Source organism: Saccopteryx bilineata, chromosome 1, assembly GCF_036850765.1.
Source record: "Saccopteryx bilineata isolate mSacBil1 chromosome 1, mSacBil1_pri_phased_curated, whole genome shotgun sequence".
NCBI lineage: Eukaryota > Metazoa > Chordata > Mammalia > Chiroptera > Emballonuridae > Saccopteryx > Saccopteryx bilineata.
This window is the reverse complement of record NC_089490.1, coordinates 290,420,349-290,434,488: the sequence shown is the minus strand read 5'-3', so window position 1 is coordinate 290,434,488 and position 14,140 is coordinate 290,420,349. Positions and strand designations below refer to the sequence as shown.

Sequence of the window (14,140 nt, the reverse complement as noted above, 5' to 3'; positions counted from 1 at the left end):
GGTGGATAAATCAAGATAGTGGTAAAGTAGACAAATTATAGAACCATGATATTGTCTGGTAAGTTTGGGGAATAGGTTTCATAATTTGATGGAGAAATGAATGTCTCAGCCAAATGAGCAGTCTTCTTTCTTGGCAATAATATTTTCTTAATTTCTCACTTTTTCCTGTGTGGCAAGATATAAAGAGTCAACCTAAGCTAGAGATTTTTCTTTTAAATGTAGTGGTCTATGGTTATATTTCAGAGGATATTTGAACTCCCTGATACTACATAAAACATTGTGTTTTATACACAGACACACACACAAGTGCATTCTTTTTTTTCTAGAAGAGTGTTCATACCCCTTTTTAAAATTCTCCTGTCAATCAGTGCCCCTCAATATACAATAAATGGAAAGATCCAAACTTATTTTAATTTTTCTCCTCCTTGGCCATAACCCCGAGAGAGAGCAGACAGCTGCCTGGTTTTTCTCCTTTGGGCATCCAATTATGTACTTGTCACTCTATAGCTTTCAAGATAAAAGTACCTTTACAAGCTTTAAAAATCCAATAGCTTCAAATACTGCCTCTATAGCAAAAATCTCTAAAATTTCTAAGTCCTAAAATACCACAGTGAGAATTCTTATCACTCCCTCCAATTTAGTTTAGTTTAGTTCAAGAAATATTTATTTAAATAAAATTCAATAAAGTCCTATCCCTAGCCATCTTTTTGTTCATATTTTCTATCGCCATAACTTTCTTGACAAAAAGGAAGGAGGGAAGATTTTCAGCTGCCATAGGAATGAGGTGGTCATTTGATATTTTTCTATTCTAATTGCTTTTCACTTTACTAATCAAATTAAATCTCTTGGTTTTAAATATTTTGTATTTTACTTAACTTTTTAGACATGGGTTTACATACATTCCTATAGTTTAAATCCAAAAGGCTTAAAAAGACTTCTTGAAGTTGTGAATTAAAATAGGTATAAAATGTTCAATATCATTTTTTATACCTCAAGTGAATACTTTGTATAATTTAATAATTTTCAAAGCTTTAAGAAGAATGATGTCAGGCTTCTAGAAGAATGTAAGCCTTAAACAACATATTTCTTCATAATTCTCTTAAGGGTAAATTAATCATTTGGAAAAATGTTTCTACTGTGTCTTATGTATAGCATTTAAGATCTTGAGGCAGATAATGCCTTGTAAAAGTATGTCTATGAAAAACTTAAATAAATGCCTTCATTGTAATTTTGATCACCTTACAGTACTAGCAAAGAAATCTAACCATTTTGAATCACATTAACATGTGAGTCAGCAGCAGTTCTAGGAGGAGATACCTTCTTGAACTTTATAGCATTCTCTGTAAAGAAATTTGACCTGTTATATGGTCTTAACTGTCTTCAAATAGAGCCCTCAATACTTTAGGATAATCACAGATTGGGCTCACCATTCATGTTGGCCCATAAAACATTGCTTACTTTCCACTGGGTGCACTCTTGGAAGACCAGATGGGAAAAAGAATCCCTAGTTATTGAATCCAGACCTTGCTAGAGCTTTCCTTTTTGGAAGAGATCTCTAGAGAGTTCTCTCAATGTAAAAAATAAATCACTCAATTTTTATGCCAGACTCTAAGCTATATAGACATCATTGCCCATCTATTGTTTAATCTTCTAAGCTTCCCTCTAGCTCCAGAAAGAAAGTAGTCAGAAAAGTATTTATCAATCTAAATCAGTGGTAGTCAGTCTGGTCCTTACCGCCCACTAATGGGTGTTCCAGCTTCCATGGTAGGCAGTAGCGGAGCAACCAAGGTATAAATAAAAAGATAGATTTCACTATAGTAAGTTGTTTTATAAAGATTTACTCTGCCAAACTTAATAAAAATCTGACATAAAGTACTTGGTAAGTAATTATTATTATATGCTTTAACTTTCTGTAATTCTGTTTTATAAATTTTATAAAGTAAAGTTACTTCCCTACTTTATAAATCACCATTACTGTGGAACCGGTGAGCAGTTAGAAAATTTAACTACTAACAGAGATACAAAAGTGGGTGGTAGGTATAAAAAGGTTGACTATCCCTGCTCTAAATCATATATCTGGGGTATTTAAAAATTATTATAATTGACTTTATAATCCATTCTATTGTTAAGCTTTATTTCTTATCAGTTCTATATTTGAAGGATGAAAAAAATAGTTTCATAAAATTTTGTCTATATTTTTAAACATTACTAATATTAAAATAAGGCCCACAGGTTTCTCTCTAAGTTTCATATACTCTATTTCAAGATTTTCCACATGTTCTTTTCTCCTACCTCTGTTTCCACAAAATAAGTAACTACTTATTCATTTCTGACCAGCTTATGTTTATATGCTTGAACAAGCTTTCAACTGCTACCTAATGCTGGGCCATCTTCACTAATATTTTTTATTGGATGTAAATTTAAAGTTATTTGATTTCATGTCCTATTTTCCATTTGATATTATCTTACTCACTGGAACAATAAGAGCAAAATACTAATGAAGATGCTACCAGAATAGCATAGCATATTTGACACAATCTGAATTTTTAAAACAAGTATAGAATTTATTGGCTGTTTGAAAGAATAGCAGGCATAAAGTTATAACTGTGCATTAGCAAATCTATTTAACAATTTCTAAAATTTTTAAGTTAATGAACACAAACACACACAAATGAGAAATTATTAAATCAGAAATTAATGTTATAATTCTTGTGATTCATTCATCAAAATTTACCCTTCAAAGAGCTAGTCCACCCATTATAAATATAATTATAATATAGTTATACTAATATTATTCTGATTTTTGTCTACAACTTTATCCCAGTGTCTGAAATATAACCAAATACCAATGATTCCAGTATCTACAAGCACCAATATTCTGAATGAGAAAGAATCTCACACAATTATAAAAGTTCGTCTGAACTAGTAATAAGACTTTTACAGGAAGAATTGACAGATATGGTTTTTTACTTTTTAAACTTGGTCTTCATTTTACTTCTACATAGAGTAAAAATATAATGTAACCATTTTTATAGGTTATCTTTTTGGTGACAAATTACATAAATTCTCTCTACTGCATAAATAGATTTTAATAGTTTCTTATTTAATGTGAGAAACTGAAAAATAAAAATGAACTGATATTATGAGGTGAAACCAACCTAGTACTTATCCTGAAGTGTAATCTTACTTTAAATCCTATGAGACAAAAAATTTATTGAATCTCATTTTCTTCCTTTAGTCTAAAATTAAAAAGAAAGAAAACTAAGAGAGCCTCAAATTATATTAGCCACAAGAACACTTTTAAGCTTATGAAATTTATTTTAAACACATATTTTGAGGTAAATTCTTTACATGAAATGTAAGATGATCAGAAGCCTGTCATATTTCAAATGATATTTTCATTAAATTATCTGTACCTAAAATATGTCTTTAAGTTCAGTGGATTTGTTTAGTTTAATTTTTAACCTACTCAATGTAAGCAGTGAGTTATAATTAACTGCATCTAAATAAAAAAAGTTAAATAACAGGAAAATGACTTTTAAATGTGCAGCACAGCACCAGTTGTTCTATTTTTATTAATTGTCATGTAGCCTGCCATGTCCTTTATCTGCTTGTGAATTTACAAGGAACATAACAGGTTGTGAATTTTTAATAGGTTTTCCTCAAGGAAAGAAAAGGTCAGTATTAACATAAAATTCTTCTTAAAGATTTGTGGCACAAATGTTTCACACTGAAGAACAGGTGTTACTGAGGAACTAAAACCTCAATAATCTGACATTTTTTCTCCATTTGAAGAAAACTTAATGGCTCACATAATAAAATAGCACAAGGTCAAATCAATATAAAAGTTATTTCCAAGTACAGGCTATCAGTTGTTTGACACATAAAACATAATCCCGCTTCTCAGTAACAGAAACCACTGATTTTATTCATTTAAATGTTTAATAAATCCAAGTATTGATAACATATATCCAAATATAAAAGTGAAAAGTAACAAGAGATCTACAGTTGTTAATAGTATCACTTGCCTGATAATTGCTTAGAAAATGAGTTGAAATGTAAAATAAAATTATATCAACACACAAGAAAAGAGGGTGACAGACAGTACCAGGTAAGGGCAGAAAAAGACTGTAGAGGAAGAAGTAATTAAACTATTAAAAAGAAAATTAAAAAAAGAAGGAAGCTTAGGTGGGAGCCTGTAATTAAAGTACTTTGTCCATCGCTCTTTTCAGTAAACCTTTAACCGTTAGGAACTCATCCCTATCAATGTACGCACCTACTATTAGTTGGTTCTTGTCTCCCAACTCTTTCATCTAGGGGAGGGAGCAACTCCCCAAATCTCAGAAGGTCTAGAAATGCTTCTCTGCCATATAGTAAGTATCTGTTGTTGTTTCTTTGTTTGTTCAGTTCTCAAATATGTTTATTTATATAAAATTTTGCTAAACATAGGCTAATGGCAAACAGGGTTATTTTGGCCTTTCATTGTAGCGTTAGTGATCACTTGTTTCCCTCTGTTAAAAAAAGAAGGTACTTTTTTTTTTTTATGTTAGCTCTAATGGTCAAAGGAGAATTTACTATAAATCTGGCTTCTCTAAACTAAAGCTTATAATTTATAGAACTAATTTATTTCTCTTAATTATGAGCAAGCAAAAATCTTTTTATTTCTCAAAACCACAGTCCAACTTCCAATCCTCATGTTTTGATGCCCTAATAACATGTTCAGTTTTCTAATCCAACAGAAAATTTTAGGATGTGAGATTTACTTTTTGTCCTTTACAGTGTAAATTGAGGTAGAAATCCTGTTTGATTCATATTCCAAAACTTAGCATTATTAAAACTAAGATCTGACCTTAGTACTAGCAACTTTTTTCATGATTAACTGCTTAAAATAGCAGAACTGATATTAATGATTCTTGGCTTGCTTTATAAGCTCTCTACTATGAATATATGTGTTCTATACTCATCTAATGTTCCCCATGAAATGTAAAATTTGTGAAATGCAAGCATATTCCCAAGTTTTAACCTCTTTTCATTCTTTATCAAGTAATTTAATTGTCATTAATTTAAGGAAATTCATTTCCGTGGGTTAGTTTATAGGTTGTCCTGTGAATTTCTATTACACATAGTATTCAAATCTTCCTTAGCTCTAAAATGGAATTGCTGACTTACTTTTAAAAGTAGCTGATTTTTATAAGAGTAAACAAATATTTCTCAATTAAAATTGTTGAAAGACTAGACAATAAACAAAACTGTCTACTACAAACCACATTAAGCTGATCAAATAGTTGATAATATCAATAATCTTTTCTTGAATTATTTTGATTCTAGGATAGTGCAAGAAATATGCAACACTACGCCTGCTGTTTGGAAAATTGCCACTGTCTTTCACATTCATGTAATTGGAAAGCTTCCTAGCAACTACGTGCAATTTCAGTTACTAAAAAGCATCAATCTTTTGACTTTTTGATAGTGTTTCCCTGGCCAACACAGTCATAAGTTACTTCTGAGAGCTTTTTCGTTAAAAGCAGATGATGCTCAACCTTGCTTTGTTGTTTATGAATGACAGATTTTGTAATAACTAAAATTTTCCCCTGATTATTTTATCTCTTTCTTCAAAGTATATATCCATTTGGGATTTTCTTCATTCATTATGTTTGTAATAATGAATTATTTGTCCAGAAATTAAAAAAAAAAACTAGTCTGATTCAAATTTGATGGCTAAATGTTAATTACTACAAATCATTAACCAGAAAAGCAGATTGCTTTTGTAGACCCAACAATACCAATTATATAATATACTTGGCATGTGTATGTTTTAAAATATTTAATTTAAATAGTTTTGATGTTCATATAAAAATGTTTCACAGCTACATTCATTGACATAGACTCCATAAAGGAAACTTTTGAATAAAGAAACAAAATTCTATTTTAAATAGAAAATAATTAGATTAATATTTTTACATGTAATTAGATGAAAATGTGTGTTGATATAAGTCATCTAAAGAGCAAAACACAAACCTATTTAGATAAATGTCTATGATTTTTTGCATGATTGAAAAATATAGTCTCCGATTTCTAATTCTCGAAGTTATAGGTCATTGTGCCTATTCTGATCTATTACTACATTTTATATGAATTTTTAAAAATGTTCAACATGATATCTGTTATTATAAATACTCAATAGCAATTTTAAAAATGTATACATTGTTTTTATATTTTTATTTAATAAAAATAAAAAAATTAAATACACACTAATTACAAATAATCAAACTGTGGTCATAGAAAAGAAAATGTGTATTGGTTGGATGGTACTATTAAAGAGAGACTTATAATCCTTGGATTTTACAAAGCTATGCTCTCTTCTTACCATGGCTGAGCTCCTCTGCCTTTGGCAAAGTATTCCATGGTGAGGGGGAGGGGGGGCATGAATTTTCTCATCTAGAACCTGTACGTCCATTTTCAGACCACACTTGAGATTCTGAGGACTCATTATTTTCTACTCAAACATCACTGAGCTTGCTTCTAGATCCAAGAAAGGTTTCCAGGTCTGACTTGCCCAGTGTTACAGGCAACACTAACCCTAATTGTTGCCTAATGGACATCTGTTAACAACATAAATAGAATTTGCCCATAACATACATGACACACAGGCTCCTAGGGTAGCATTTGCACTAGAATAGGGTATGTATTGGGTTTAGATGCCCACATGGATGCAAGCAAAGCTTTCTGGCAAGATGCCTTGATTCTGGAAGGTAATTGTGTGCTTAGGCAAGGAACAGGAAAAAGACTTGCCCTGCATTGCCTTGTTCTTGCTCAGAATTCTTGTTTGAGGTTGTTGAGAACATAGATTTGACAAGATAGGAGGCTAAGTGCAACATATCTTATTAACTTGATTTATAAGTTTAAAATATATAGACAAGTGTTATATAGGCATCTATTTGTATTCCTGTTCTGTGACCCACAAATATTTGTATGACAGCCACATTTATATGAACCCAAAATGATGTGTGGTGTTTCTAACATAGGAGCTATGTCTCATACAACTTTGCCTGTCCGACTGCTCTTAAGATATCAATAAGTTCCCAGATGGAAATAATAACAAATAAGTTTATAGGAGATGAATTTCCTGCATAATAGGAGAGTAAAAGACTTTTTCACTGACAAAAAGAAATGAAGAAATGTTTACACCAGTGCATCAAGACTGATGACTTATGTCTTTGTCAGTAGTTATTTGCCTATGAAAATGGTTATCTACTAAGGCTAAGCAAAGCAAAGTGCGTTTGGTTTAATTTTATAACTTTTTTCCATCTTGAAAAAATATCATCATAATAGGTGGAAGGCTAGTCCTATTGTTTGACAGTATGTGAAGGAATGTGATCATACTTACGCAACTTTCATTTCAAAAACTGAGCTAACTGACCCCATTATTCAGTGATGAGATATGAGAGACCTTCTTTGAATTCTTTCAGCATTATGTACCTTTAGGTATTATCATGGATATACTATTTTTTTGTTCCCCCTAGCTTCATTCAGACCAAGATAAAGGAGATGGATCACTCAAATATATTTTATCTGGAGATGGAGCTGGTACTCTTTTTATTATTGATGAAAAAACAGGTGACATTCATGCCACGAGAAGAATTGATAGGGAAGAAAAGGCTTTTTATACTCTGCGTGCACAAGCTATTAACAGAAGAACTTTGAGGCCAGTAGAACCAGAGTCTGAGTTTGTGATCAAAATCCATGATATCAATGACAATGAGCCAACATTCCCAGAGGAAATTTATACAGCTAGTGTTCCTGAAATGTCCGTTGTAGGTAAGTTGATAACATTTAGGTTGGTATTCAGAAAGTATTAAAAATCAAGAAATTCTTAACATGTTATCATCAATTAATTAAAGTCACCTTTGATTTCCTATTAAGAATACAGAATTTATTCATTTAGGATATCAGTCAAAAAATAAATGCATTTTTTAGTTTCTATGTATTTGTAAATTTTACAGTACAAATAAGTAGACACTTTTCTCAGAAATTCAACTAAATACTACTGAATTTAGTAGAAAACTATGAAACTATAATTATGTTTTTGGCCTCATCTAATTTTCATTCTGGAATGTAAATCTTTTTTAATTAAAGTACAGTTGGCATAAAATATTAGTTTCAGGTATAAGCATAGTGAGATTTTACATTTATACACCTTACAACGTGATCATTTGTAACATGGACTTGGAGTATAACTATTAGAACATAAATACAGAGTCTAACTATTAGTCATAAATATATATATGTATATACACTCTCTCATCATTTAACTACAGTTTATCTGAATTATTTTGACAATCTGAATGATGGATTGATGAGATTATTCCATTATTTTACATTGAATGCATTAATTTTTTATGAGAGGATTAGAAAATATAAAATGTCAGAAAACAATGATAACAATTTGAGAGATATATGTTTAGATTCACTAAAATAGATTTATTTCTTAAATGAGGGGGTAGGTATATAAACTGATAAAACAATAACAATTCTTTTTTCCTTAACGGTTGTGATAGCATTTCTCAAAAGCCTTGTTCTGGAATTATTATTTAATATTTACTTCACTAAATCCCAAGGACTTTTGGCAATTGTCTTATTATAAAGCCCTTTTTAAATATCTTGAACTTTATTAAATAGCTTTTAATAGTTCGTGGAGCATGGGAACATCTTGGATTGTTTCTAAATTTAAATTTTAATCTATTCATAAAATTGTATTCTAGATCAGATGTTAATTATTTTTATAGTTAATTAGTGGAGAGGGGGAAAGAGGAGCAAACTTACTCCTTTGTGATTAGATATGCCCTTTCCATGAAACAAATCTATTATGTGAAAATGAATTTAAGTATCAAACCTGAGCATTTGTAAAAGTGACTGCATTTTTTATAATTTGATACCCTCTAACCTTATTTATTGCATGAGTAAAAATATACTTGTTGGCTAAATATATATGTAATTGAATATATATGTTATTTATAATAACTCCATATATGATTTTCACATCTAAATTATCAATATATGTTTCTTTAAGAGGTCATAATTAAAGCCCAAAATCATTCAGGTCTTCCATGAAAACCAGTGCTTTTGCTCCTCCTTCTGGTACTGTGCAGAACTAAGCTGAGTTTGGATACTTCAGGTACTTCCGTGGTGCAAGTCACAGCTACAGATGCCGATGACCCTTCCTATGGGAACAGCGCCAGAGTCATTTACAGCATACTTCAAGGGCAGCCTTATTTCTCTGTGGAGCCTGAAACAGGTCAGGATTCATGAACTGGTTTGTTAATTTAATAGTCTTTTTGTTCTTTATAGGTAGAAAAATAGGTGGGAAGATAAGAACAAAACATTAACATTAATACCCCCGGAAGAGTGATGATGTCATGCTTAATTTACAATCTCAAAGCTGCATTACTGAGTGAGCTAATGAAAATGTACCTGTTATTTATGTTTTTACATATGGGTTTAGGTTAGTATTCAGCACATACAAAAGTTTTTAGGAAATAAAAACACAGCACACATTGTGAAATATTTTCATTTAATCACCTTTACAGTTTCTAGACAATAAAAATTAATCCCCAAAACATATTTTGTGTTTCAAAAGTCACTAGTTTGGCCATATAATTTGTGAGCGTTATCAACAAATAATCGAGATTTTAATAAAGTTAACAAATGGTTTTATATTCTCTTCAAGGTATTATCAGGACTGCTTTACCAAACATGAACAGAGAAAACAGGGAGCAATACCAAGTGGTAATCCAGGCCAAGGACATGGGAGGCCAGATGGGAGGCTTATCGGGGACCACCACAGTGAACATCACGCTGACAGATGTCAATGACAACCCACCTCGCTTCCCCCAGAGTAAGCTGCCTCGAATGGTCTTTCTGCAGGGCAAAAGCTTTAGAGTCAAAAAAGTACAGAAAAGAAATTGTCAATCATTTAATTTAAAATGAATTGAAACTGTGCTACAAAAATGAAGAAAAAGGTATATATGCTGTTGAATTCACTGTTATTTAAAAATTGAGTATTTCCAACATATATTATGAGACAAGGAGATCAGTGATTATAAAACCTCTTCATATATATATATATATTCTTCATCTATAATTGTAATCTAAACCTATTTTTTTTCAGTTAACAAAAGGAAATTATGTTATATTAGAAAACAAAGTAAGTCATGATTCTACAACAAATGTGTTTATTTCCACTTAGAATTTAATAAGGATTCTAACTTGAAGGTAAATTATTTTTCAATAAAAATCTGATTTGACATATTAGAAAGGGCTACATAGGGAGAACTCTACCCACTAAGCAGATTTGTATTTAATATTCTATGTCAGATTTGCATTTAATGTGTCTGTTTTGGGGATGGCGAACATAAATACAGTATTTCATATTCCTATCTACTTACAGATCTATATTGTGTTATAGAATAACACTTCAAATTCTCAAAATAGGTCATAAACAGTTTAAGAACCATTAGCTTCTGACATTATAACACACATATTTGTTCTCTTTTCTTACACAAATTTGGTAGACATGCCACTAGATAAGATGCTATTAGGTCTCAGTGGACAGTCCCAAGACTTAGCCAATTTCCTGCTAATCTAAAAGATCCTATACTCAAGATGAAATTTCACATGGTTAAGAATGTGGCATAGAAATGTAGGCTCTAGGATGATCTATGGACTTAAATTTTACCATTTGCTGTGTATTAACTTCTGAATTGATCCCCTAATTTTAGGTGTCTCTTTGTGTTAAAATGTTAAAGTACAACTTCTTGTGATATTTATATTTTTTACACTAAAGACCACAGCACAGAAGGGATTATGGTCTAAGAATATATTGTATTAATTTGACTCTTTACAAGCATTTTATCTCTTTTCTCTCCTGCTTTTCCCTAACTCTGATTATTGATAGTGCCTGATTTGAACTGAATTGTTGAAAATCATGTGTGTAGAAATATTGAAAATTTCAAGTAAATTTTTGTTGAGCAAGTTAATCATATGCTTATGGATGTGTGATGATCTGTTTGTTAGATATTTCAGGTCTGCTATTGTGAGGTCTGGCCCAAAAGAAAGGAAGAAGGGTGTTTGCTTATCCTCTTTCCAAATAATCAGGTTTCAGCTCCAGATTACATTTAATATTGGTAGGGAAAAGGAAACCAATTATAATCCTCTGTAGCTTTTTCATAAAATGTAAATTTCACATTTTATATATATTTCTGATCATCTTTTAGTATGAGCCTGCTATCAGGAGGATGAAAATGCAAATCCAGGAGGAAAAATAACATAACTGACCAATTGCTTTTTCTAAAATGAAAACATATTTTATCAATAACTGACCATTAAAAGGAGTACTATATCTTAAGTGCTCAGGAATATATATATATATATATATATATATATATATACACACACACACACACATACACATACATATTTTAAAGGCAGTTCATATAAAAATGGTGCATTCACTAAGCAAATGAAATATTCATATTAAATGAAAAATATGGACATTAGGAAATTAATAATCCCAGATAAAAATTTATTTCATTATTTTTTATCTATGATAATAATTTTATTAATTTATTCAATAATTATTATCTTTCCTTTTAAGTGAGACTTTGTGATTAATATCTAAGAGGCACATTATATAAGCCCTGAAATAATAAATAATAATAATAATAATAATAGTAATAATAATAGTAGAGCATAAACATTTTCTAAATAGAATTTTTGCTGGGCCCTGTACCAGTTAGTTTACTTTCTGACCTACTTCATATAATCATATCAACTCTGTCAGGTGAGTATCATGACCTCCAGTCTACAAATGAGAAAATAAGGACCACATGCAAGTAATGGCAGAGGTGGGTTGACATCCATGTCAACTCCAGATGTATAAACTGCCAATACATTTAGAGAAATTTTAGAGTTTCCTGCATATTGTCCTGTTTTAAATTATAGGTGAAAATATAATTTATGGATTTTTGTTTTCTCAATTATCTTCTATGTATATTTGCAACTATATCTTACTATTGGGAACACCCAGTCATGGCAATTATAATACTACTCGATAATTTAAGTCATCTAACATCTAGAACACTAGTTTTTAACTTTTAGTATCATTGCAGTAAATAACCAAGATTTGAAGAAGATTCTACAGATTATGAAGCCTTTCATATGGAACAACATTGAAATCTCAAAACTAACTGTGCAGACCCATTCTTATTTTTATTATACCCAGTGCATAGAAGTAAAGGAGGTTCAGAGTGGAAATATTACCAATTGCTGACCAATTGTTTATTCTACAATGACCACATGTAGAGAGAAATGCTGCTTGAGAGAAATGTAATGCAAACCAAAAGTGTGGGCCACATACTTGATTTCCAACTTTCTGTCAGCCATATCTAAAACATTAAAGAAGAGGGCATTTTTAAAGTCATATATTTTATTAACCCAGTATTATTTTTTAAATATATCATCAATGTAAAAATTACTCACATTTTACATTATTTTATCTCATAATTCTTTGAAATACCCACTGACATCAAGTATTTTCTAGTTACATCAAGTCTCAATTCAGACTTAACCACAATGCCAGTCAATAGCTTCATGAGGGTTGGTGGCTCGGCTAGTGGTTGTCAAGTGGAATAGCTTAGGAGTTGATTGTGGAGTCCTCCTATATGGTCCCCAACTCTGCCTTCATTTAGTGCCTTTCTCACCTTGGTCCATTAAGTAAAACAGAATAACAATGCATGTTCCATGGAGTGGTATGAAACTAAATAATTTAATGTCTATAAAGCAGTTAACTTAATGACTGCCACTAGCCTATTTACATGCTCAACAATGTTGATTTTTGCAAGTCCTGCTCTATTATTATTATTCAATTTTATAAAAGTGGGGTCAAAACTTAAACTTCCATGTAGATTGGTTTAGCAAAATTCACCATCTCACTATATGTTACATCTGTGAAAAATAAAAGTCTCACTCAGTCATTTGAAAGGAAAAAAGGCAGAAGAAAACTCAGATGTTTTCCTTTGTAGTTTATCTTATTTCATTCTGTGGATTCATAACAAGCTTTCTCAGTCGGTGACAGTTTTGCCCCCCGAAGAACATTTTACAATATCTTGAGATGGTTTTGTTCATCTGAATGGTGGATACCACTGGCATCTAGTGTATGTAAGCCAGGTAGGCTCTAAACATCCTCAGAATTCACACAATGATAACTGCTGGGCCAAAAATATCAACAGTGCCGAGAGTGAGAAACTTTGATATGTTATATGAGGAGCTGTTCAAGTGAAATCATGAACTCATTTATCTAAAAATATTTATTGAGAATGCTCTTACACCAAACACTACTTTAGAAGCTGCACATATGAATTTTGCCTTAAAAACACTCTTTTTTTGTTTGGACCTTTCGTTTAAGCAGGGGAGGCAGATCATAGATAAATAAAAGCACTGTATACATAAAAGGTACAGGCTCAGTCCTGGATAAATTAGAAACATGCATGTGATGGTGATGGTTGGGGTAAGATAAGAAAATGTCTCATTCAAGAGGTATTATTTCACCAAAACACTTTAAGATAAAATAGACCCAGCCATAAAAAAAGATGGAAAGATCCTCCAAGCAGAGGGAACAACATGTGAGTAACCCTGAGGTTGAAAACTGAATGATATATATCAAGACCTAAAGACCAGCATGGCTGGTTCATAACAAACAACAAAGAGATTTGAAGAAGATTAGATCAGAGGACCCTTCACTTCCAGGAATATTGACAATAGTGCAATTTTATTAGTATTAACTAGCATATAACTGTAGGCCTGATCTAAGTTATCATTATGATCCTCTGGTTTGAGAGGTGAACATTAAATACAACATGTGCACCTTAGTATGATTCTAAAAGGAGGGCATTGGATTCAAAGGTAAGGGTGCCCCTGAAAACTGAGTTCCAAAAGTATTTTCTATTCTTTAGCTGTAGTTATAAATTTTTCACTTTCAAAAAAGATATCACTGTTGAAGTTACTTCAGAGTCCTGAGTTATTTCAAGTGCTTTAATTTAATTTTAAAAACAGTGGGTGGAGATAAACAATCTATTGCTTTCCT

General features: G+C 31.3%; 1 protein-coding gene across 1 annotated transcript in view; it reads left to right on the top strand.

Moving 5' to 3' along the window:
• The window catches only part of LOC136313582 (cadherin-10), a 161,836-nt gene that overhangs the window by 107,477 nt on the left and 40,219 nt on the right, over nt 1–14,140 (top strand). The window contains exons 3-5 of the mRNA XM_066244116.1: nt 7,524–7,818; nt 9,176–9,295; nt 9,728–9,895. Of these exons, the coding sequence (XP_066100213.1) occupies nt 7,524–7,818; nt 9,176–9,295; nt 9,728–9,895 (583 nt within the window). The remainder of the gene's footprint in view (nt 1–7,523; nt 7,819–9,175; nt 9,296–9,727; nt 9,896–14,140) is intronic.